Source organism: Ochotona princeps, chromosome 1, assembly GCF_030435755.1.
Source record: "Ochotona princeps isolate mOchPri1 chromosome 1, mOchPri1.hap1, whole genome shotgun sequence".
NCBI lineage: Eukaryota > Metazoa > Chordata > Mammalia > Lagomorpha > Ochotonidae > Ochotona > Ochotona princeps.
The window spans coordinates 104,837,328-104,861,252 of NC_080832.1; the positions used below are offsets into that span (position 1 = coordinate 104,837,328).

At 50.0% G+C, this 23,925-nt stretch overlaps 2 protein-coding genes across 7 annotated transcripts in view; one reads left to right on the top strand and one right to left on the bottom strand.

Moving 5' to 3' along the window:
• Nucleotides 1-2,421: 2,421 nt before the first annotated feature.
• GTPBP2 (GTP binding protein 2) lies at nt 2,422-11,043 on the top strand. 2 transcript variants are annotated; one of them, XM_058662494.1, is made up of 12 exons: nt 2,422-2,851; nt 5,832-5,858; nt 6,163-6,347; nt 6,632-6,740; nt 6,906-7,103; nt 7,344-7,518; nt 7,617-7,836; nt 8,189-8,324; nt 8,461-8,519; nt 8,959-9,130; nt 9,503-9,667; nt 9,827-11,043. In XM_058662494.1, the coding sequence occupies exons 1-12, from the start codon at nt 2,696-2,698 to the stop codon at nt 10,001-10,003; spliced, it is 1,779 nt and encodes a 592-aa protein (XP_058518477.1). In that variant the 5' UTR covers nt 2,422-2,695; the 3' UTR covers nt 10,004-11,043. The 2 variants fall into 2 exon arrangements, with proteins under 2 accessions (XP_058518477.1, XP_004590454.1); XM_004590397.2 differs by lacking the exon at nt 2,422-2,851 and adding an exon at nt 3,974-4,269.
• A 2,183-nt stretch (nt 11,044-13,226) lies between these two features.
• The window catches only part of POLH (DNA polymerase eta), a 35,670-nt gene continuing 24,971 nt past the window's right edge, over nt 13,227-23,925 (bottom strand). For 4 of the 5 annotated variants that reach the window (XM_058662508.1, XM_058662506.1, XM_058662518.1 and 1 more), the window contains 4 exons: nt 20,672-20,795; nt 19,359-19,424; nt 16,365-16,534; nt 13,227-14,415 (listed from right to left, as the gene is read on the bottom strand). In XM_058662508.1, coding sequence (XP_058518491.1) covers nt 13,587-14,415; nt 16,365-16,534; nt 19,359-19,424; nt 20,672-20,795 — 1,189 coding nt within the window. In that variant the 3' untranslated portion in view covers nt 13,227-13,586. Of the gene's footprint in view, nt 14,416-15,370; nt 15,524-16,364; nt 16,535-19,358; nt 19,425-20,671; nt 20,796-23,925 lie in introns of those variants that run through there. The other variant, XM_058662516.1, reaches the window with a different exon arrangement.

The window sequence follows — 23,925 nt, forward strand, 5'->3', positions numbered from 1 at the left end:
TGATAACTAGGAGCAGGAGCAGGCGTGTGACACAGCTGCTACTTGGGATGCCCATATTCCATAATGAAGGCTTGGCTTTAGTTTCCTCTCCAGCTTCTTGCTAACAGGCACCCAGAGAGGCAACAGATAAATCCTTGGTCCCCCATCACCAAAGCAGGAGACTTAGAATAAGTTCTGGCCTCCTGGCTCCAGTACGGTACAGCCCTGGCTGTTGTAGGCACTTGGGGAGTGAAATGCCAGATAAACACTTTCTCTTTCTAATTTTCAAATAAAATGAAAGTAAGTAAAACTAAGAAAAGCCTCAACAAATGTGAATATTAAGGCATCTTCAAAAAATCATGCAAGCGCCCAGCGGCGTGGCCTAGAGGCTAAGGTCCTTATCTTGCACACACTGGGATCCCACATGGGTGCCAGTTCTAATCCCAGCAGCTCCACTTTCCATCCAGCTCCCTATTTGCAGCCTGGGAAGCAGTGGAGAACGGCCCAAAGCCTTGGGACCCTTCACCTCTGTGGGAGACAAGGAAGAGCTCCTGGCTCCTGATTCAGATCGGCGCAGCACTGGCTATTGCGGTCACCTGGGGAGTGAATCATCGGATGCAAGATCTTCCTCTCTGTCTCTCCTGCTCTCTCTATATATCTGACTTTCCAATAAAAATAAATAAATCTTTAAAAAAATCATGCAAAATGTGTTGATTGTGAAAAACTATAGGGATTTCAAAAAATTTTTGAACCATATTAAACTTATAATTTCATTTCCATGAGCTTTCTGAAGTACCCTCATATCTAGATTGTGGCAAGTCATGATGGCGATTTTTATTTATTTATTTATTTTTAAAGATTTATTTATTTTATTACAAAGTCAGATATACAGAGAGGAGGAGAGACAGAGAGGAAGATCTTCCGTCCGATGTTTCACTCCCCAAGTAAGCCGCAACGGGCCGGTGAGCGCCGATCCAAAGCCGGGAACCAGGAACCTCTTCCAGGTCTCCCAGGCGGGTGCAGTGTCCCAATGCATTGGGCCATCCTCGACTGCTTTCCCAGGCCACAAGCAGGGAGCTGGATGGGAAGTGGAGCTGCCGGGATTAGAACCGGTGCCCATAAGGGATCCCGGGGCGTTCAAGGTGAGGATTTTAGCCGCTAGGCCACGGCGCTGGGCCCGACGGTGATTTTTAAAATCACTTTCCTTAATGATAGTGAGTTAAAGATTTGTTTATTTTAATTGGAAAGGCAGATTTAGAGAAGGGGAGACAGAGAAAGATGTTTCACCTGCTAGTTCACTCCCCTAAATGCAACTGAGCTAATCTGAAGCCAGGAGCTGCTTCTGGGTCTCCCACGCAGGTTCAGGGTCCCAAGGCTTTAGGGTATCCTCAACTGCAGAATGGGAAGTGGAGCAATCGGACAAGAACCAGCACCCGTATAGGATGCTGGTGCTTGCAAGGTGAGAATTTAGCCATTAAGCCATTGCAATAGCATTGCAGCTATTGCATCAGGCCCAATGATAGTTACTTTTCAAAGCAAATAACTTGAGATATCATCCTATCCTTTAAGGAAATAAATCAAATTAGTTCCTTTGAATATCCCAAAAAAGAGATAGATTCCAAATGGATTAAAGATATAAACACAGCCGGCATTGTGGATCAGTGGGTAATGCTACCTGTGATGCTGGCACCTCAAAATGGTACCTATTCAAGTCCAGGCTGTGCCACTTCTAATCCAGCTTCCAGCTCATGTAGCTGAGAAAGCAGTTTAGGATGGTTCAAATCTTGGGCCCCTGCAACCACATGAGAGGCTAATTGGGCAGTGGCTATGTGGGGAGTGAACCAGTGGATGGAAGATGTCTTTCTGTCTCTCCTTGTCTAACTCTGCCTTTCAAATAAAAATAAGGTGACACTTAGCAAACAAACATGAAACTTCCTAGAAAAAAACACTGGGGAATAATGGATAACCCAGGTGTTGAGTTGGGTTAAGGGATGATAGGAAACCCTTAGGCTCTCCAAAGGGGAAAAGTTGCTCAGTTTGAGTTTAAACATCTGCAAAATACTCTACACAACAATAAGTGACTAATGACATACCAGGAAAAAAGCATTCATGTGACCTGGGTGTGTGCCTCCTTAATATATATATACATCCCACAGCCAAGCACACCGCAGAGCCTCCTCAGCAACCCCTGCAGGAAACAGCAGAGACAGCAGCTTGCACACCCCGGGGCCCCGGGTTACTGCACTGACACGCTTGCTCAGCCTTCTCTGCCAGCCCTCACTCCTATCTGTGGTAGGCCAGGTGATCAAGAGGGAAGAACAGAGTGGGTTATCCCTTTCCATCTCTTTTAAAAGACTGTCTCCGTTTAGGAAACCTGGGGATTGGGAGGGTGGCAGCGAAAGGGCTCCTGTGTGTTGGGATTGGTTGTTGAAAGACCCATGTGGATGAAAAGGCAAATGTTATCATTCAAGAGCAGTAGGCTCTCTCTAGTTGTCAAGTGGGCCTGGAACTGGTGGTAGTGAGAATCCAGGGGGATGGTCTTATCGCTCCCTTCCAGTCTTCTGCCTTCTTGAGATGGCTCACTCAATTCTTTAGTCTGTCTCTCAGCAGCAGCATTGGGGTGGACCTTGGACACACAACCTCTCCCTCGACACTGAGTTCCTTGCGCTTGTCACCCCTGAAGACCTACCCAATTGGCTGGCCCTGTTGGGTCCTTATGCAGATTGTGGTCTTTTCTGCTCTCACTGCTTTGGGGAGTGATGCTAAGGCAGAGGACCGCCACACACCAGTTGAACAGCTGCCTGCCTCCGTGTGGCCCTGGCAGGAAGCCATGACCTCCACCAGGTCTGAACCTCTGCAGGAATCGCCAGAGGTAAGATCGGAGTCTGGAGGGAACAGGTGTTTTTCATTTCTGGTTCAGTCGACACCTCCGTATTGGGGAAGAGAGGGGAAATGTGTATATCATTATTTATGGGAGCTGGGGACGAGAAATAGACCCTAAGCGTCTTGATTCTCAGACGCACAATGCCACCTGCCACGCGGCCCCGCCCTGGTGGTGTCTGGGGTTCCGGTCTGCTACCGGGACCCCAGTGTTTATTGTAGACGAAGCAAAGAGACCAGAAATACAGAAGAGATAACTCGGCAAGAAAGGCAGAAAGGAAAAAAAAAAAAAGTCAACAGTCTCCCTGGGGCCCAGGACCAAGTTTCTATTCTTGACCACTTCCCCCGCCCTTCTCGGGTGGCTGAAGTAACCCGAGTCCCAGCCCCGCCCCCAACGGAGGGCCAGGCCCCTCCTGAAAACCCTGGAGGTTTTAAAAATCAAACGCAGCTTCCCCTATTGGTTCGGCTTCAAAACAAAGGGGCGGGGAGGGGAAAGACGCGCCACGGGTCTTCTCGCAGCCCTAGGGGAGCAAACAAGTTTATAGGTTCAAGTCTCGTGTCGGGTCACGGCGGTGCCTGGGGCAGCCAAAAGCCAATCCTCGGACGGGGCCAGCCTGGTCATAAAGCAGTGACTACTATGTAAAGGTGGCATCATCATCGCAACAATAACAGCCATAATTAGCTTAACCACCATCCGCCTCCGCCCCGGCGTTCGCTCCGACTCACCCCCGACAGCACGCCGGCCATCGGGGAAGAAACTAAGGGAACAGCTGGCAAGCTGAAGTCGCCCAGGAATTCTAAATTCTGCAGCTCTCGAGCTACTAGCGTAAACGTTTGAGGGACGCCCACAGAGCCCGAAGCGAACAGTGGCCGTCGTCATCCCTCAGGCCCGGGAACCACAGCCGCTTAGCAGGGCGCGCAAAGGCGCGGTCTGGTCACGCCCTAAACTACCGCGACCCTGCGCCGCGATGCCTCCTGGGAGTTGTAGGGCGGCGGCCGTGCTCTTTTCAGCAGGATCCCAGACCTGCGGACTCGGTATCCCGTAGTGCTCCACGGCGGCCTCTGACGCGCGCCCGGAGGCCGGAGCAGGCGGGGGCGTGGCCAGCGCCGGGTCCCACCCCGCTCTCCTCCGGCTGGCCCGACGCGGCGCCGGTGGCCGTAGGGGCGGCGGCGGCGGCGGCGGCGGGGGGGGAGGGGCCGGGCGGGGGCTGGCGGCCGCGGCCGATGGACTCGCGGGTATCGGAGCTGTTCGGCGGCTGCTGCCGGCCCGGAGGGGGCCCGGCCATGGGCGGAGCCCTCAAGGCTAGGGGGGCCGGCGGCAGCAGCGGCTGCGGGGGCCCGAAGGGGAAGAAGAAGAACGGAAGGAACCGAGCGGGCAAGGCTAACAATCCCCCGTACCTGCCTCCTGAGGTGAGCCCCCTGAGAAGTGGCGGGGCCGAAAGGAGACTACCCCTTCCGGCTCCGGGATGCCAGGGATGTGGGTACCGAGAGAGAATTCATCCCCTTTTCCGATGTCAGCACATCTCCCCCATCCCAAGGAGGAGGGGGGCGCGGGAGGAGAACCCCCTCCTTCCGGTGCCGGGACCCCCAGAGAGGAGGGGCCTGCGAGACAGGACCTCCTCTTCAATGTCGGGACCTCCTCGAGGAATAGTGGGGAGGGAGACTTGGGGGCCGGGGACCCCCGTCTGCTGGGGTGTTCGCCGAGCAAAACGACCGAGCCCCTTGCCTGTGAGGGAGCGGGCAGTGTCATGGGCACTTGGCTCAACTTGCTGCTCTGGGAACGGGTAGCACTGAAAGAAGCGTTGTGTTCCCTCCGCAGCCTCAGTGTGTGCGCACACACGCACAACCTCCACCTTGCCAGCTCTGTGAGGGGATTTGGCAGAAAGAAGCGCCCCCACATACCTGCTCTGTCTGTTCTTACGGCACAGACTGACTGCCGCTTTGTCCCTCCCTCTTGGGACAGGGAGACCCAGGGGAACAGCCTAAATCAGTGGTTCATCAGACTTGAGACAGTCACCTGGGTTCTCCCCATCTCCCTAGTATTTGTGAGGACCTGCGAGGGACCCTGCTGAGAACTGTGCATTTCTAACAAGTTCTCTTTCTGACGCTGCCGGTCCTGGGAGCAGCCTTTGGGAACCATTGGCTTAGACAGTTTTCTGAAGCCAGCTGGGAGAAGGGGCTCTAGACCGCCTAAAGCCTGGGAGCCTGAAGGTTTGGGAGGGATGAACAGTGACATCAAGCAATGACCAGAAGGGAGAGGCACGGAAGTGCCAACCAGCACAACCAGCCCAGCAGATCCAGGGCCCCTTTGCACCTGAGAGTGGAAAGTTCAGGCAACAGCTGCTTCTGTGGGGTGCTACCACCTAGAGGAGCTAGAAGTGGGGGCTGGGTTGGACTCAGAAGGTCACTTCAGCTGAAGCCTGAAGGGCCCGGAGGTAAGGGTCATGGCAAGTGTGGTTTTTGGAATCTACCGCCTGGGTTGCACTTTGGAGCTGCTTTTGTTTACCTCCCCCTCCCCCACCCTGGTCTTGGCACCTGCTGTTCTGCTCTCACCTGGGGCGCCTCGCCCATCGGGTACAGAGTGGCCGCTGCTGAGCTCACCCTTTGGCCCTGGCCCAGAACCTCTTGCAGCCTTGGGCTCTGGGTGACATCAGCCAAGGGGGGCCCGGGAGGAAGGAAATGCTGTTGACCCGACTGGGGGCCAAGTCTTTTCCGAGTCTTTTCCACTGGCCAAAGAAAAGACTTGGCCCCTGTGGCTGTGGAGGAGACAGAAACAGCTGGGCCCTGTGGTTAGGGAGGGTGGTCGGAGGGAAGGGGTGATCTTCAACAGGCTGGCAGAGGGTGGACAAAAAGAAGAAGCTCTGCCAGCCAGTGACCTTTGGGACTTGCCTGAGCAGGTGCCCCTGGGGCTTCCCTCTGTGGGTGGTGAGGGGAAGTAAGGATGGGCAGTAACCATTCCTGTTTCTTTTCAGGCTGAGGATGGAAACATCGAGTACAAAGTGAGTCTCAGGCTGGAGGAGCAGGGGATGGGCTTGTTTGTCTTTGCCACCAAGGACGACCATGTGGGATGATTTCTCAGAAGTCCTTCCAGCTTCTTGGCCTGTAGGAAGTCAGGGCTGTTGTACAGTCTGAGGGCTCTGGACCTCGTCCTGTTGGAAGGCAACTCATTGTTAGGGGAGCAGGGATTGTGGGGTTTCACTGGGAAGAAAAGGCGCCGGCTCTGGCAGCCAGGGGACCCGTGGGTGGCACATGGGGTTGGCAGGAACACCTCTGGTTTCACCTTGTTGCTGTCTCTGCCCCAAGTTGAAGCTGGTGAATCCATCCCAGTACCGCTTCGAGCACCTGGTGACGCAAATGAAGTGGCGGCTCCAGGAAGGCCGTGGTGAAGCTGTCTACCAGATAGGGGTGGAGGACAACGGGCTGCTGGTGGGGCTGGCCGAGGAGGAGATGCGGGCCTCCCTGAAAACTCTGCACCGGATGGCAGAGAAGTATGCGGTCCCTTCCCCCACAGTCTTTGTGTGCACCCAGGGGCCAAGGGGCCGAGGTGGGGCTTTCTGCCTGGCCTTTCCAGCCAGCCGAGCTGCAGGCTGCAGGGTTAGGGTTCTGGCTTCTTGCTGCTTGATTTGACATGTGTTTATTTGGATTGGGGCAGTGTTGGGGAGTGGGCCAGAGGGTCAGGGCAAGTGCTGTAAGGTGTCAGGAGGTACAGAAGGTCCCTAGTGTCCAGCTGAGCTGGCAGGGGAGATTGGCAGCGGTGGCTTTATGGTGACAGGGTTGGGGCAGACATCACTGTTCTCCGGGAGCGAGAAGTGGATTATGACAGTGACACGCCCCGGAAGATCACCGAGGTGCTGGTTCGAAAGGTCCCAGACAACCAGCAGGTGAGTACAGCCCATTGGGCAGACTCTTCCTCCTCTCCCCCTCGAGTGGGGCGTCCAGAGTTGTCCAGGTCATCACCTGCTCCTCAGGGATTGTCACTGCCCTCGACTAAGCTTGCAGTGAGAGGTGGGGAACCGAGTCCTCCTATCTGGCTATTCTTCCCCTAGTTCCTAGACCTCCGTGTAGCCGTCCTGGGCAACGTGGACTCGGGGAAATCAACCCTGCTTGGAGTCCTGACCCAGGGGGAGTTGGACAATGGGCGGGGCCGGGCCCGGCTCAACCTTTTCCGCCACCTGCACGAGATTCAGTCTGGCCGAACCTCTAGCATCAGCTTCGAGATCCTGGGCTTTAACAGCAAGGGTGAGGTGTGTGGGCTCAAGGGGAGCCAGCGGGGGCGAGACGCTGAACACGGGATGGTTGGGGCAGAGTGTGGAGACTTCATGCCCCTAGGAAGCAGATGGGGGAGTCATCCAGAGTTCAGTAAGAAATGGGGCTTGGGATTCCAAGGCAGGGTCACCCAGGGACTGACTGGTTTAAGGTCCTGGCCACTCCTGGGGGATGGGGAGCCTGGTGAGGGGTGCTGAGAGCCATGGGCTCTGGGCCAGGTGGTGAATTACAGTGACTCCCGGACGGCAGAGGAAATCTGCGAGAGCAGCTCCAAGATGATCACCTTCATCGACCTGGCTGGCCACCACAAGTACCTCCACACCACCATCTTTGGCCTCACCTCCTACTGTCCCGACTGCGCCCTACTCCTCGTCAGTGCCAACACAGGCATCGGTACGAGCCACTGGGGCTAGGCTGTTGGGATGCCAGCCACTCCTCGCTGCCCATGGTCTCACTCTTGCCACCTGCTGCCTTCCTTTTCTCTGAGGCAGCCGGCACCACGAGGGAACACCTGGGCTTGGCCCTAGCCCTGAAAGTACCCTTCTTCATTGTGGTCAGCAAGGTGGACCTATGTGCCAAGACCACAGTGGAGAGGACAGTTCGCCAGCTGGAGCGAGTCCTGAAGCAGCCAGGCTGCCACAAGGTCCCCATGCTGGTCACCTCCGAGGATGATGCTGTTACTGCCGCTCAGCAGTTTGCCCAGTCACCCAAGTAAGCTTGCCTCACGCTAGAGCCAGGATCTGCAGGGCCTACGGGTCCAGAGGTGTGACTGATTCTGGGTCAGTTCCATGAGGCCTTTTAAACTTGGCCTCATGGGAACCTTTGCTGCAGAGGATCCTGGAGATGAAGGGCAGGAGTTCCTGTCTCCCGTGGCCTGGGGATGGGTTGCCTGTGGCTCACTTCTCGGCTGTCTCTCAGAGAGGGCCCCAAGCTCCTAAGCCATTAGCAGTTGGGGAAGGGGGTCCCTGGGTGCCCAGAAAAAAGTGGATCTTTTCCTGAGGGGCCCCTGGCCTCCACCCTGTTTGGGTTTTCTCCATGTGTCCTTCCTTGGCTCCCTTGGCAGCATCACCCCCATCTTCACACTGTCCAGTGTGTCTGGAGAGGGTTTGGACCTCCTTAAAGTCTTTCTGAACATCCTTCCGCCCCTGACCAACAGCAAGGAGCAGGAGGAGCTCATGCAGCAGCTGACAGAGTTCCAGGTAGCTGGTCGGCCTGACGGGTTGCAGGCTATGGGACGGGGAGGACTCATTCTAACCAAGCCCATGGTCACTGTTGGCATCTGAGACCCGGCAGCCCTCCTTGGCAGGTCCCTGGTAGTGTTTTCTTTGACTTCAGGTGGATGAAATCTACACGGTGCCAGAGGTGGGGACTGTTGTTGGAGGGACACTTTCCAGGTGAATGGCTTTGCTTCTTACCCATCCTGCTGAACTTTGACAACACACAGGATGCACTTGATGCAGAGCAGAGAGCTAGAGCATCTGCAGAAAGCTACAGTGTGATGGCTTGTAGGAAAAACCGTATCCATGGTTTCCCGAGGGGAGAGGTATAGGTCTTGGACTCTGGGAAGTAACTTGGGTGTATCTGGCTGTGATTGCATCTCCAAGTAGGGAAAGGAGAGCGCCTGAGAAAGATGAACCCCCAGGGGGAATGTTTTGCTTCTTCAGGGATCTAGTTTTGGGTAATGTCAAACCGGCAGGTGCCTTTTAAGGCCACCATTCCCCAACCCCTTATCCTCACTCAATGGGCTCAAATCCCAGAAGGGATGGAATGCTCTAAGCAGAGAATTCGGGGGGAGCAAGGCTGACACTGTGCCACCTTCCCCCTGGACCACAGTGGGATTTGCCGTGAGGGCGACCAGCTGGTGGTGGGTCCCACCGACGATGGCTGTTTCCTGGAACTGAGGGTGTGCAGCATCCAGCGCAACCGCTCTGCCTGCCGGGTACTACGAGCTGGCCAGGCCGCCACACTGGCCCTCGGTGACTTCGACCGTGCGTTGCTCCGGAAGGTGAGCCAGCCTAGGGGGCTGGGTGGGTTGGAGGGACATATCTGGGATTATGGCTGCCAAATGAGATACTTCTGGGGTGCCCAGCCAAACTTGAAGGTCTGGACAAGCAGCCTGCCTGGGAACAGCCTGAGGGCCCTGGAGGAGCTCAGCGCCCAGTAGGAAGCTCCCTAGTGCCCCATGCTAAAAATACACAACAAGGCGGGTGAGAGGAACATGAGGTGGGGAAAGAAGGGCTCGGGCTTGGAGTGTTTGCTCCCAAGGCCTTCGTGTTGGGGAGTCATGGAGAAGGATGGAAAAGGCAGGGGATGGAGGTCAGAGGCAGAGCCTGAGGTGAGGCTGGCCCCTGCCGGGCTGGGGGCCATTTCTCCTCAGGGCATGGTGATGGTGAGCCCTGAGATGAACCCCACCATCTGCTCAGTGTTTGAGGCCGAGATTGTCCTCCTCTTCCATGCCACCACCTTCCGACGGGGATTCCAGGTGACAGTACACGTGGGCAACGTCCGTCAGACGGCAGTGGTGGAAAAGATCCATGCCAAGGTGAGAGAGCCCCCCTAGTAGGCTCCCATCCCTGAAGGGCCAGGCCTGCTCCTGCCTTGGGAGGGGAGGGCAGCCAGGTCCCAGGCTTGGCAGAGAGAAGCCCTGTGACTCTGGGACGGGGAGGACCAAGCCAGGCTGGTGACCAGTCTGTCACTGCAGGACAAGCTGCGGACGGGGGAGAAGGCAGTGGTACGGTTCCGCTTCCTGAAGCACCCAGAGTATCTGAAGGTGGGCGCCAAACTGCTGTTCCGGGAAGGTGTCACCAAAGGCATTGGTCATGTCACAGACGTGCAGGCCATTGCTGCAGGAGAAGCACAAGCCAGCCTGGGCTTCTGAACCCTCCAGACAGCGCCAGCACTCCCGCTGTCCCGACAATACATAAGGTGACTTCCGGCCCTGCTGCCCTTGGTTGGCGGCTGTGTGTGTTGTTAGGTGAGGGAGTCAGGGGTACTATGCCATCTGCTTCCTGCCTACCCTTTCTGGAGAGGTGCCAATCTTGGTGCAGGAGTGGTCCTAATGGAGAAGACCAAAACACAGGCAGTGCTCTAAAGCTGTGCACCCACCTGGCCAATTCACCAGCCTGGCAATGTTGTGGCCTGTCTGCCAGCAAGAGCCGAGCAGTCACCTTGACACTCCCACTGGGACTAGGTGACAATGTCAAGTGTCGTCTCTGCACTCCAGGAATCCTCACCACTGGGGTGGCCCCTGAAAGCACTCCCTGTTCTATACCTCGTCTCAAGGCCATGTTAAGTTGCCCATCTCCGACTGACTGTGGACAAAGATACCTGTTGCGGCCTGGCTGCCAGCCCAGGGGTCTGAAGAGATGGCACTCAGTGCCAGTGTTCTGTTCCCGTGCTGAGGCCCCAGGCCGACTCATCAGCTCCATCCTCCTCTCCCTGACTCCAGGGCATCTCCCACCTCCTCGCCTCACAAGCCCCACAGGTGCTATCTGTTGTGCTGGCCCCGGAGTGGGGCTGCCAAGCTCAGGCCTGGCATACCAAAGGTCAGCTGCACGTCTTTTATCCCCACACACTCCTCCACAGCCATTTGGTGGCTTCCATGAGGGATCTCACAGTAGGCACTCCTTGCCCAGCTGGTTGGCTGGGGACTGCCCCGTGGCTCCCTGTGCTGCACTCCACTCCCCCTCACCCCCAGCTTCCCTAGCTGCTGCGAGCCAGGAGGAAAGGGGAAGGCACGCTGTGGCCACGTTGGCTTCTCTTCATGCCCACACCCAGCCTTCCCCTGTGGTAGCTTCCTGGGTTCCTGTGGACTCAGGGATTTGTTGAGTTTTCTCTGCATATATATGTATATAGATATGTATATATATTTAAATACACATATATATTGTACAGAATAAAAGTGTTTTATTGACTACACTGTGCTTGTATTGAAGATTCCACTTCCAGAAATAGATTTTTCCCTAACACCCGCCGAGACCTGAGTGGGGGAAGAAGCCAGCTTGCTGGTGTCACTTTGGCCACAGAGGATCTGCGTTCCAGGGTGAGGGCCAAGTGTTCTGGCTTGTTAATGCAGCAAGTTCTTTGAAAGTGAAACTGAAATAGTCCTGGTAGATAGCTGTTCTGTCCTTGGGGAATCGGCTGCTTACTCACAGGCAGCCTCAGTACAGCGTCCTTCCTCCACCCTGGCAGCTACCTGGAGTAGCCTTTCCAGGTTTGTACAGCACATCCTTAGCCTGACCTTAGTCCATCCTCCTGTTTCCCTGATCAGACTGCCTGTCCCATTTTAGAGGTGCAGAAATGAGAGAGGCTGGCATGTCGGTGCAGTAACCTACACCAGCACCCCAATATCAGAGCACTGGTCTGAGTCCCAGCTTCCTGCTAATGCACCTGGCAGGGCAGCAAGTGGCCCAAGTGCTAAGATCCCTGTCACTCAAGTGGGATGTCCTGATGGAGTTCCAGGTTCTTGGCTTCCCCCTGGTCCAGCCCCAGATGCTATAGCTACTGGGAAGTGAAGATACCCCTCAATGTCACTTAAACAAATAAAAAAGCCACAGCCAGCTGCAAACAGGGACTGAATTTTAAGCACTGACCCCAGCAAAGCATAATTAGACGTGACATTGTTTCTGAGAGTGTGAAAGGGAGAATTTCTCGCTCTGGCACAAAGAGTAAAAGGGTGTTTGAGGCAGCCCCCTAAGGAGTTCATAATTTTTATATTCCCAGTTCTGTTAATCAGACCTAGGACTTTTCACTACATACTTATCAAACATTATTATATACAAAGCATTGTTAAGAAATCTTGCTTTTAACAAGCTACAAGTCCAGTAGGGGAAGACCAATACATAATGAATTAGTCTTTATTCTAAGTGTTGTTAACAGTAGAAAATACCATTGAAGGAGAAAAAAGATTTCCCTGCTATTCCTAGTAGCTTCTGCTCTTCTTCACATGAAATGCCCCTAATTTAAAAACAGCCATGTGCAGAAGGGGTATGAACACTAATTTTCCCTGACACATTTAACCTACTATACCTAGCATTGCTCTCTAGAATTCCCCATAGGAGAAAAGCCAGAAGAACTGACTTCCTACAAAGTGTGGAGGTAAAAGACTCCACAGGCATGGACCAAGTGCAAAAACCATAGCATCCTGAATATACCAACCTAACTAGGAGCCAGGTGATAATGCTAGAGATCCTAGAGCCCCATGCACCTGCCCCTTTGTACTTTGAGGCTTCAAATGTTCTCAGCATCCTCACCAAACCTGACCTTTGGTATCTCGTAGACCAATCAAACTTGAAGGTCCACATTAGGGAGCTTTGTTCGTAGCAGCTTCAGGCTGAGCAGGTATGCTGGTGAGGCCGAGGTCATTTCTGTATGGGAGTGGTCATCACACTTGCCTACCAAGTCTCCTGATGTGGCCACTGCTTAGGACATGGCTGCAGTAGCAGGGTTCTAGAGAGGATGCATTCTGATCATGACTTAACCCCAGTAAACAGACTTTAATGCAGGAGCAGAAGGGCCAATAGCTGAAATGAAGGCCATTACAAGGTTTACTTCCATGAAATTCAGTGTTTACTGTGTAGCCTTTGTATGCAGAGCTCTGATCTGAACTAGTTACCACATGACTTTCAGCTCTCCAGGCTTCAGCGAAAATACAGAACTGTGGTCAGGGCACTGTCTGAACTGCCTGTCACAGGTCTACAAATTCTTTGTTTTGTTTTTAATAACTATTTGGGGGACAGTGTTGGCACAGCACATTAAACTGTCAGCTGCTACATAGGCAAACCAACTTTGGAGTCCTGGCTGCACGACTTCCAGTCTAACTCCCTGTTAATGCACCTGGGAAAGCAGCAGCAGATCACTGGGCTGCCATCCACGTGGGAGGGAGTTCCAGGCTCCTGGCTTGGGTCTGGCTCAGTCTCAGCTGCTGCAGCCATTTGGGCACTAAGCCAGAAGATGGAAGATCTGTTTTTACTCTGCCTTTCAAGTCATTTTTTTTTTTTTTACATTTTTAACTTATTTTTAAAAAGTAAAAAGTTTAAAAGTTTCTAAAAATATCTTTTAAAATTTTTAACTCATTTTTAAAATAAGTTATAAGTTATCCTTTTGGATGCCAACAGTAAGTGAGGTGCTTTAAATATGTCATTTTTGGCTTTCAATCATCTATAAGGTCTTATCTTTGTAGAGGAAATGAAGACAGTTACTTGATTAAGGTCCCAGGCGGAGGCCTCCACTGTAACAAAGGACATGGCCTCCCTCAAAGCCAAGATGAAAACCTCTGAGGGAGGTAGGCACTTCTCCAACTCTACAAGCACTGGGATTAGAACTGGTGCCTGGGAAGACATGGAAGCCTTCATTTTGCACTCAAAGTTGCATCATCCTCCGGGTGTTTAACTGAGCATATTTCAATGTTTCAGGGTAACAAATGGAACATTCATTTCCTGTAGCGCAGCTTGAGGGCAGCACTAGTGTGCTACTGGTTTAAAAAAGGACTCCAGTGTTTGCATCCCTTGAGACCTAGGGCGCTTACTTCCAGAAGCCACTGGACTCTTGGGATTTCTTTTGCGTTGAGGAGACGTGACAGAAGCCAGCTGGGGCTGCAGGAAGGAGTTTTGGAGTTCCAGGGCAAAGTGATAGTCCAGGTGTTCTGGCATTTCCCATGCAGACACCAGGGAGCCACACCTGTCACAGGCCACGTGGTCCTCGACAGTGAGCAGACTCTGGGCAGGGACTTCACTCAGAGCCCCTTCCAGAGTGCATGTGGCCACCGGGGTGCACTGGAGCCCAGAGCTGTTCTGGGACAGATCCAGCGGTGCAGAAGTAGCTTTGGAAGACACCCCTTCACAAGCAGGTGTGCAGCTGGGATCACCAGCAGGTAGCGCACTGCCATCAGACTGAGGATCTTTGGGGGAGAGACAGAGCGGAAAGTGATTAAGTTGTTCTGGCTGTAGCAGCAGACTCTTCGGCTTAAAAAAGGGTTCTGTTCCTGTCCCTTGACTGGTCTGGAAAGGGGACAAGGGCAGCTTGTGGGGTGGGCTGCTTGGGAGAGCCTGGCCAGTGGCAGCCAGGCTGGAGGCTTCTTTGGCTTTCTGCTTTTCAGCAGCTTTTTGGAAGAATGACTCCAAAGAGGCAGCTGCTTTCTTAGTGGTGGTCTTAGCTTCTGAACCGGTAGCCGGCACCTTTGGCAGAGGACTTGAGTCACTGCTCAGGAAAGAGGTGATGCCGGTACAGGATGAAGGGGTGGAGGCAGCAAATTTGGTAGCACAGAGAAAGAGCATTGTGAGCGGAGGGGACCTGTTTACAAAGTAAAGGAACAAGATTAGCAATTGGTAACTCAAATTTTCAGAACTTAGGCCAAATTAAGATTAAAAATGACTGTGTTGGCCCGAGTGCAGGGGCTTGATTAGCTAATCTTCCATCTTCAAACACTGGCATCCCATATGGGCACTGGTTTGTGTCCTGGCTGTTCCATTTCCCCTCCAGTTCCCTGCTTGTGACCTGGGAAAATTGAGGAGAATAGTCCAAAACCTTGGGACCCACGTGGGAGACGCAGAACAAGCTCCTGGCTTTTGATGGGTTCAGCTACAGCCTTTGCAGTCATCTGGGGAGTGAACCAGCAGATGGAAGATCTTTCTCTCTGTAAATCTGGTCTGCCTTTCCAATAAAAATCTTCTTTTAAAATGACTGTCTCCGGGCCTGGCGGCGTGGCCTAGCGGCTAAAGTCCTTGCCTTGAAAGCCCTGGAATCCCATATGGGCGCCGGTTCTAATCCCGGCAGTTCCACTTCCCATCCAGCTCCCTGCTTGTGGCCTGGGAAAGCAGTCGAGAACGGCCCAATGCATTGGGACCCTGTACCCGCGTGGGAGACCCGGAAGAGGTTCCTGGTTCCTGGCTTCAGATTGGCGCGTACCGGCCGTTGCGGCTTACTTGGGGAGTGAATCATCAGACGGAAGATCTTCCTCTCTGTCTCTCCTCCTCTCTGTATATCTGACTGTAATAAAATAAATAAATCTTAAAAAATAAAATAAAATGACTATTTCCATCTCTGCCACAACAGAAAGTATTTCCTTACTGAAGCAGTTCTCAAGTTTCAGTGAGTATCAGATTAATAACAGACATGAAATGTTTGTTTGAAAGTTCGAGCCATTGTACTGGGCCCTAAAGATCTGTTTTTAAAATTTATTTGAAAGGCAGGGTTACAGAGAGGGCGAGGGAGAAAAGGAGAGAGAAAATCTATCTGCTGGTTCACTCTCCAATGGCCACAACAGCCAGGCCTTATCCAGGTGGAAGAAAGGAGCTAGGAGCACCTTCTGAATCTCCCACAATGCTGCAGGGGGCCAGCACTTCAGCCATCCTCTGCTTCCCCAGGTCTTAAGCAGAGAGCTGAACAGGAAGTGGAGTAGCTATGACTCAAAAAACAGTGTCAATTAATTCCATAATGTTGTAAAATGTTGTTGGTGTTATGTTGGGGCTTTTAATTGATCGGGATGATACTCTGCCAGCTCTACCTTCAGACCAGAGATGGTCTCCCCAAGAAGCCGTTGAATGTATCTGGACAATAAGATGCTGGACTCTATGCTTGGTATATGCTTGCAATGAAAGAATCTTGACTGAACTTGAACTACAATATTGCAACAAGGTGGAGGAATCCACCATGGGGCAAGGGCACAGGGAGGAGATGGGGGAATCCCAGAGCCTATAAAACTGTGTCACATAATGCAATATAATTAATAAAAAACAAACAACAGTGTCCCTATGAAATGCTGGTGCTGCAGGTATACAGCTTCACCTGCTAAGCCACTGCTGGCCCCAGAAGGGAAGTTAGTATGACACAGAATACCAGTGGAGCTGTAACTGAGCTGGAACGTTTACACAGATATTATCAAGGAAAACAGGTCACTTGATCAGTTATGAAAGATGCTATCAAGACAAGACAATCAGGTAGCTGAGGGAGAAGTTCCTAAGAACTACTGGTCATTTCCCAGACTACAGAAAGTGAACATAGGCCTTCCCACCCTGTACCCACAAGCTTCAATGTGCTAAATGCAGGCAAGGAAGTCCAGCTGACTTGCCCTCCTCCTGGGGTTGCTGACTATGTGCAGGATGACCAGCGGCCTCTGTAACAGCTATCGCCAGACTGAGTCTCCAAGAGTCCACTCCAGTGTGAAGAGCTCAGATGCCCTCCAATCATAGCGATCGATTCTCTTCTGAGAAGGTGAGCTAGGAAAAACAAAACCAACTCACCACTTAGTCTGGGTCCTGGAAGTATTATAGTTCCTGATGGCGGCAAAAGCATCCTGGCTCATCTTGCGGGCATTGTAGCAAGTCAGGGCACAGCAGCGGCGTAGGCTGCTGAGGCGTATGTCTCCCTGTACGCGAATGCTCACAGCCAACTGCGTCGCCACCCTGTCATTCTGTGGGTGGAAAAGGATGGAGGCCAGAAATTGTTAGCAGAAGCCTCTAGATTCTACATGTTCAACTGCATGTGAGGAGTCAAGAGAAAAGGGTGACAGAACCATTTGGAACAGTGAGGTTCAAAGGCACGGGAATACAGGCTGTGTAAGCAAAGAACATGGCTCCTTCTCCCACAGTCTAGTCACACAGACCTCAAACGCACACCACGTATGTCTCATGCACAGAGTGGGGGAGGGGCCGAGAGGGATGCAAAGGGATGATCTGTTTTTACACATCTCACATGTTAACAATATAGACCATACATTTCTGAGTAAAAATCTGATTACATGGCTCCACAAAAAACAAAACAAAAAAACCCCTCATGCTATTCCTGGGTATAAAAAGAAACTGCAAAATTTGCTGGATGGAATATTAGAATATCAGAATCTCTGAGATTTTGACAGATGAATTGGAACATTTCTGGATATGTTTTTGGGTATCGTAAGATTATAAGACAAGATTATATTCTGCTATTGAAAGAAGGGTTCAGTTAAATAATTATCTGAAAGGTAAGGTGTCAAGATTGAGTAGTGGATCTAGTCTTCAATGTATGAAGCTATCTTTTTTTTTAAAAAGATTTATTTATTTAAAAAAGAAGAGTTATAGACAAAGAGAGAGAGAAAGAGAATCTTCCATCTACTGGTTCACCACCAAGATAGTTACAACAGCCAGGGCCAAAGCCAGGAGCAAGGTGCTTCTTCAGGATCTGCCACATGAGCACAGGGACCCAAACTGCTGCTCTTCCAGGTACACTAGCAGAGAGCTGGATCAGGAGTAGAGCTGCGGGCCCAGGGCAAAAGTCCCCACCTTGAACATGCCAGGATCCGATATGGGTGCTAGTTCTAGTCCCAGCGGCCCTGCTTCCCATCCAGCTCCCTGCTTGTGTCCTGGGTGGGGGGTGGGGGGAATTCAAGGATGGTCCAAAGCATTGGGATCCTGCACCCTCATGGGAGACCCAGAAGAGGCTCTCCAGGCTCCTGGTTTCTGACTGGCTCAACTCCGGCCACTGCAGTCACTGGGGGATTGAATCACTGGATGAAGATCTTCCTCTCTGTCTCTCCTCCTCTCTGTATATCTGACATTCCAATAAAAATTTTTATTTGTATTGGAGGGTGATGGATATTATACACTGGGTATCTGGGTATCTCAGAGAAGGTGAAATGTGAGCAGAGACCTAAATAAAGTGATGAAGCTGGCACCAATATTGTGGCATAGCAAGTCTGGCCGCTGCCTGTGGACATCCTATATGGGTGGCTGGCTCAAACCCCAATGCTCCACTTGTCCAGCTCCCTGTTAATGGCCTGGGAAAGCAGTAAAGAGGTTCCAAGAGTTCGGGACCCATGTGGGAGCCCCAGATGAAGCTCCTGGCTCCCACTTTGGCCTGGTCCAGCCCTAGGGCCACCTGGGGAATGAACCAGCAGGGGGAAAATATCTCAGTCTTTCCCTAAGTATGACTTACAAAATAAATAAATATATCTTTTAAAAGAAAGAAATCCTTAATTTGGCTTTAGTATGTAGGTAAGCCACTGGAATGCTTTAAGCTATGAAGTGACAAGATTTGCTGTGTCTTGAATTCCTTTTGGCATAAAGTCCTTCAAAGCCTAAAGACTAATTTTCTTAGATCCCCACTGTGTTGCACTAGAAGAAAAACAGGAGGCTTATTACAGACAAGTGAGAGCCAAGCGACACCTAGTGGGCACAGCTGAATGTTGCTAACACAACGATGAAAATCCTCTTCATGTTGCCTATTAAAGTAATAAAAGCATTCATTACTAATTCCAGTAAAAAGGAGCAACAGTTTTGGACTATTCTTAGCAGTATACAGTTGATTCGTTGGACTCCAAAACATTTCAAAAAGAGAGGATACATCAAGCAATACCATTTGGGAAGTATAAAGAAAATCCACAGAATGTTGTTTGCAATTCACACCTGACAAAGAATTTGTGTCCAAAACAAATAAAAGCATGTGTGGGACATTTAAAACTCTTGCACTGCTGATATATAAAATACACTTTTATATGTCGGGTATAAAATGGTAGACACTGCGGAAAACAATCTAGCAGATTCTGAACTACATAGAGAATTAACATGCAATTCTACTCCAACCATGTATTCATATGTCTATACAAAAGCTTGTATATAGCAGCATTAGTTGCAACAGCCAAGGAGAGGAAACAACCCAAATGCTCATTTACAGATGAACTCATAAACAGAATGTGCTGTTATCCATACAACAAGTAATATTCAGTTATAAAAAGAATCAAATGCTGATACATGCTACAATATAGGTGAACCCCAAAATGTCCATAAGAACATAGCAGACTAGGGGCTGACTAGGGCTGAGGAGGATGGCGGGGGAAAAATAATTGGTATGGAAATAACTGCAAGCTCCAGATCTCACACGGGCGCCGGTTCATGTCCTGGCTGCTCCACTTCCCATTCAGCTTCCTGCTTATGGCCTGGGAAGCAGCAGAGAATAGCCCAAGTCCTCGGGCTCCTGCACCCACGTGTGAGACTTGGAAGAAGCTCCTGGCTCTTGGGTTCATATCTGCTCACCATTGGCCACTGTTGCCATTTGGGCAGTATAGGGAACCAGTAGATGGCAGATCTCTCCACGTCTCCTTTTCTCTGTAAATCTGTTTTTCCAATCAAAAAATATATAAATAAACAAAATTTCCTAGGCTGATACCTGTTTTTCCATTTCTGAGCCTACTCTGTGAGGGAAGAAGTAACTGGTGTTTATATCACAAGGCCCACCTCAGTAATAAAGAAACAAAGTCTTACATCATTTTGATCTTTAGTCAGTCTCTCCTCGAGTTCCTGGGCTAACTGCAGAAGCCACCACTGCACCTGAAAAAAAAAAAAAAAAAAAAAAAAAAAAAAAAAAAAAAAAAAAAAAAAAGAAAAAAGACTTCACTCCTTAATTTAAACATTCTAGGCCTATCCTGGAACTAGAGTGGATTGGTTCATTCTAAACCAACTGCACTATGCACCAAAGGGCCTTTCTGCTCCCATAACCAAGAGATCAGTTGACTATAGAAATCTTCCTAGTATCCTTCTCTGCCACAGCTCAAGACATCCATCTTCTCTTCCTGCTGGCACGCCAGCAGGTGGAATTCCAGTGTGTTCTAGCTTCAAGAACATAGAAAACAACTTGAGGCACAATACAGCCTGGGCTTTTCAAGTTTCCACCTCTCAAAAAGACGAGAAATCTCATTTTGAACTTCAGTTGGTTTCCTGTATTTCTTTTTAGATGGAAAAAGATGAAAGAATAACATGTTAAGTCAGCCAATTTTGAATACCAGAAGGGAGTTTCTTTGGACAAGCGTTAATAGTACAGCAAGCTGCTGCTGCCTGTAACACTGGCTATGGCATCCTGTATACAGGCCTGTTCAAGTCTAGCTGCTCCACTTCCCATTCAGCTCCGCGTTAATGAGCCTGGGAATGCAATGGAAGCTGGATCAAGTGCTCAAGTCCTTACTTCCCTGTGGGAGACCTGGATGAAGCCTCTGGCTCTTGACCTCAGCCTGGTCCAGACCTGGCTGCTGCATTTATTTGGGAAGTTAAAAATAGATCGAATATCTTTCTCTTACTCTCCCTCTAACTTTTTCAAATAAGAAATTTATTTATTTTTAAAGATTTATTTATTTTATTACAAAGTCAGATATACAGAGAGGAGGAGAGACAGAGAGGAAGATCTTCCATCTGATGATTCACTCCCCAAGTGAGCTGCCACGGCCGGTGCTGCGCCGATCTGAAGCCGGGAACCAGGAACCTCTTCCGGGTCTCCCACGCGGATACAGGGTTCCAAGGCTTTGGGCCGTGCTCAACTGCTTTCCCAGGCTACAAGCAGGGAGCTAGATGGGAAGTGGGACTGCCAGGATTAGAACCAGCGCCCATATGAGATCCCGGGGTGTTCAAGGCGAGGACTTTTAGCTGCTAGGCCACGCCGCCGGGCCCTATTTGTTTTTTTTTTTTTTAAAGGAACTTCTATTCTCTTCATACTTGATGGCATCTTACTGAACTTTGTGCAGCCACTGAAACCTACCCAGTGATCTATTTAACAGAAGCAGCGTCTGTCAAGAATGTGTACTTACCTGTTCCTGAGAAACCAGAGCTGTTTTTCCCGGGAAGTTCTTGCTGCAGCCAACGGTTTTGGGTATCTGCCTTGGTTTCACTGGATCATGTTCAATCCCCCGGCACATGGCATACAGCCAAGATCTAGTAAGAAAAGAAATATTTTTATTAAAACAAAGCACAATACTTATTTTTTTTGGTATAAACATATATTTTTATTGCATTTCATTTTATAACAGCGTTTCTTAGGCTCTGATGGTCCCCCATCCCCTTCCCATGCCCTCCCCTCATGGTGGATTCCTCCACCTTATTGCAGTATTACAGTTCAAATCTAGTCTTGTTTCTTTCAATGCAAGCATGTGCCATGCATAGAGTCCAGTATCTTATTGTCCAGCTCAGTTCAACAGTTTCTTGGGGAGACCCACTCTGGTTTGAAGACATAGCTGGCAGAATATCATTCCGTCCAATTAAATGCCATAACATAACATCAACAAGAGTTTCCAACATTATGGGGTTAATTAACATTGTAATGAACGAATGATATGTTAGACAATGCGAGTTCTTAACCACATACTGAGACTATTTCATTAACATTTCAGTTATAGTTTGTATACAACTGGTTTCTATCCATCTTAAATTGGCTATAGGATACCATACAGCTATCTCATGTCTATTTTCATTTTACTGTTTGGCAGTATATTGTGTTGAAGCATAATTTTTATTGAAATTGGCAGATTTTAGGGTAGTCTAAATTGGTTTATACCTTTAGCAAAGCATGTGACACTCATTGAGGCATAGAACACTATAGGGAGGGGTGTGCAGAGAAATCCTCACACATTCTAGGGAGATGGAAGATCTCTCTGCTCTCCCTCCCCATTACCGAGAGGGTCTTTTTTTTTTTTTTTTTAAAGATTTATTTGTTTTATTACAAAGTCAGATATACAGAGAGGAGGAGAGACAGAGAGGAAGATCTTCTGTCTGATGATTCACTCCCCAAGTGAGCCGCAACGGCCGGTGCACGCCAATCCAATGCTGGGAACCAGGAACCTCTTCTGGGTCTCCCACACGGGTGCAGGGTCCCAATGCATTGGGCCATCCTCGACTGCTTTCCCAGGCCACAAGCAGGGAGCTGGATGGGAAGTGGAGCTGCCGGGATTAGAACTTGCGCCCATATGGGATCCCGGGGCTTTCTTTTTTTTTTTTTTTTTTTTTTTAGTCAATAGATTTTTTTTTTTAAAGATTTATTATTATTGGAAAGCCGGATATACAGAGAGGAGGAGAGACAGAGAGGAAGATCTTCCATCCGATGTTTCACTCCCCAAGTGAGCCGCAACGGGCCGGTGCGCGCCAATCCGATGCTGGGAACCAGGAACCTCTTCCAGGTCTCCCACACGGGTGCAGGGTCCCAAAGCTTTGGGCCGTCCTCGACTGCTTTCCCAGGCCACAAGCAGGGAGCTGGATGGGAAGTGGAGCCGCCGGGATTAGAACCGGCGCCCATATGGGATCCCGGCGCGTTCAACGCGAGGACTTTAGCCGCTAGGCTACGCCGCCGGGCCCGAGAGGGTCTTAAAATATATTAGGTTTTACAGTTTTTTGATGTAGATCATGAGCACTCTGCCTCACACTGATTGATGGTTCATTGATTATATCACAATATGTTGTTGCATGTGTTACAGGTTGTTAGAGGTTGAAATAATACTACATTTTACAGGTATCATTTTTCAGATTGACAGCATTTCAACTTAAGGCAAGCATGTGGTATCTGACTTTTTGGGATTGGCTCATTTCCCTTAGTATGATGGTTTCCATTTGGGCCCATTTGGCCACAAAGAACTGCATTTCGTTTTTTTAATAGCTGAGTAGTATTCCATGGAGTAAATAAACCATAGCTTTCTTATCCAGTCTTCTGTTGATGGGCATTTCGGTTGCTTCCAAGTTTTTGCAATTATTGATTGAAAGCACAATACTTTTAACATATTACTCTTTTGAGTTTTCCGCAGAACAGGAAAAATTCACCCAAATGTAAGGGTACCTAGCCACTGACAAGCTCCTGCACTTTTCAGCAAATACAAGTGCAGCAATGGCAAGGACTGTATCATTGGTTCTGCCTGCTAAACCCAGGCAACACTTGTCTTGTGGGAAAAGTGTCCAGGAAGCCTTTCACTCATATTGCCATGAATTTGTGCCTAATAGGGCCTTAACACAAGGGTTTTCAGGCAGCAGCAAGCAGTACCTTTGCATGCATAAGCGATGTAACTGTTTATGCCAAGCTTCAAAGCAACCATTAACATCAAACACACAGGCATATGAAAAAACAGCTCTAAATGTATAGACCACCATGATCTATTTTTTTCCTGTTATTGAAAGACAGAAAGGGAGAGAGAGAACTTTATCTTCTACCCACTGGTTCATTCCCCAAAAGCCCATGAAAGCCTATGGCAGGCCAGCAACTTGATGTGCTCTCCCATATGGGCAACAGTGAGGCAAATAACTGTGCTGTTACCCACTGCCTGCAGGGCACAAGATAGCAAGAACTGGGGTTGGAAGCAGAGCTGCGTCAGGAATCTGACACAAAATGTGAGTATCTTGGACAGTGCGGTAACTGCGGCACGCACTGGCCAACTTCACTGAAATATTTTTTTTATTTGAAAGGCAGAGTGACACAGAGAGGCAGAGAGAGAATAAGAGAGTCCATCTGCTGGTTTATTCCCTAACTACCCAAACCAGCCAGGGCTGGGCTAGGGACTAATCAGAAGACCAGAGCTCCATATGGGTTTCCCACATGGGTGACAGGAACCCAAGTACTTGGATCTGCTTTCTCCCAGGATTCATACTAACAAGAAGCTTGATAGGAAGCATAGCAGACAGAATTTGAGCTGGCACTATGATACAGAATGCGGGCATTCTAAGCTGCAGGTTAACCCATTATACAATAATCACCCCCCATGACCTATTTTTTTTTTCCTTTTTTTTTATTGATTACATTTCGTTTTGTTACACAGTTTTATAGGCTCTGGGATTCCCCCATCCCCTCCCTGTGCCCTCCCCCCACGGTGGATTCCTCCACCTTGTTGCAATATTATAGTTCAAATCTAGTCAAGATTCTTTCATTACAAGCATATACCAAGCATAGAGTCCAGCATCTTATTGTCCAGATACATTCAACGGCTTCTTGGGGAGACCATCTCTGGTCTGAAGGTAGAGCTGGCAGAATATCATTCTGACCATTTAAAAGCCCCAACATAACACCAACAACAATTTATAACATTATGGA

Coding starts and splice junctions, on each gene's coding strand:
- GTPBP2 (XM_004590397.2), top strand. CDS start 4,084: ATGGACTCGCGGGTATCGGAGCTGTTCGGCGGCTGCTGCCGGCCCGGA. Junction 8,325..8,460: donor AGCAGCTGACAGAGTTCCAG/GTAGCTGGTCGG, acceptor CTTTGACTTCAG/GTGGATGAAATCTACACGGT. Junction 9,131..9,502: donor ACCGTGCGTTGCTCCGGAAG/GTGAGCCAGCCT, acceptor ATTTCTCCTCAG/GGCATGGTGATGGTGAGCCC.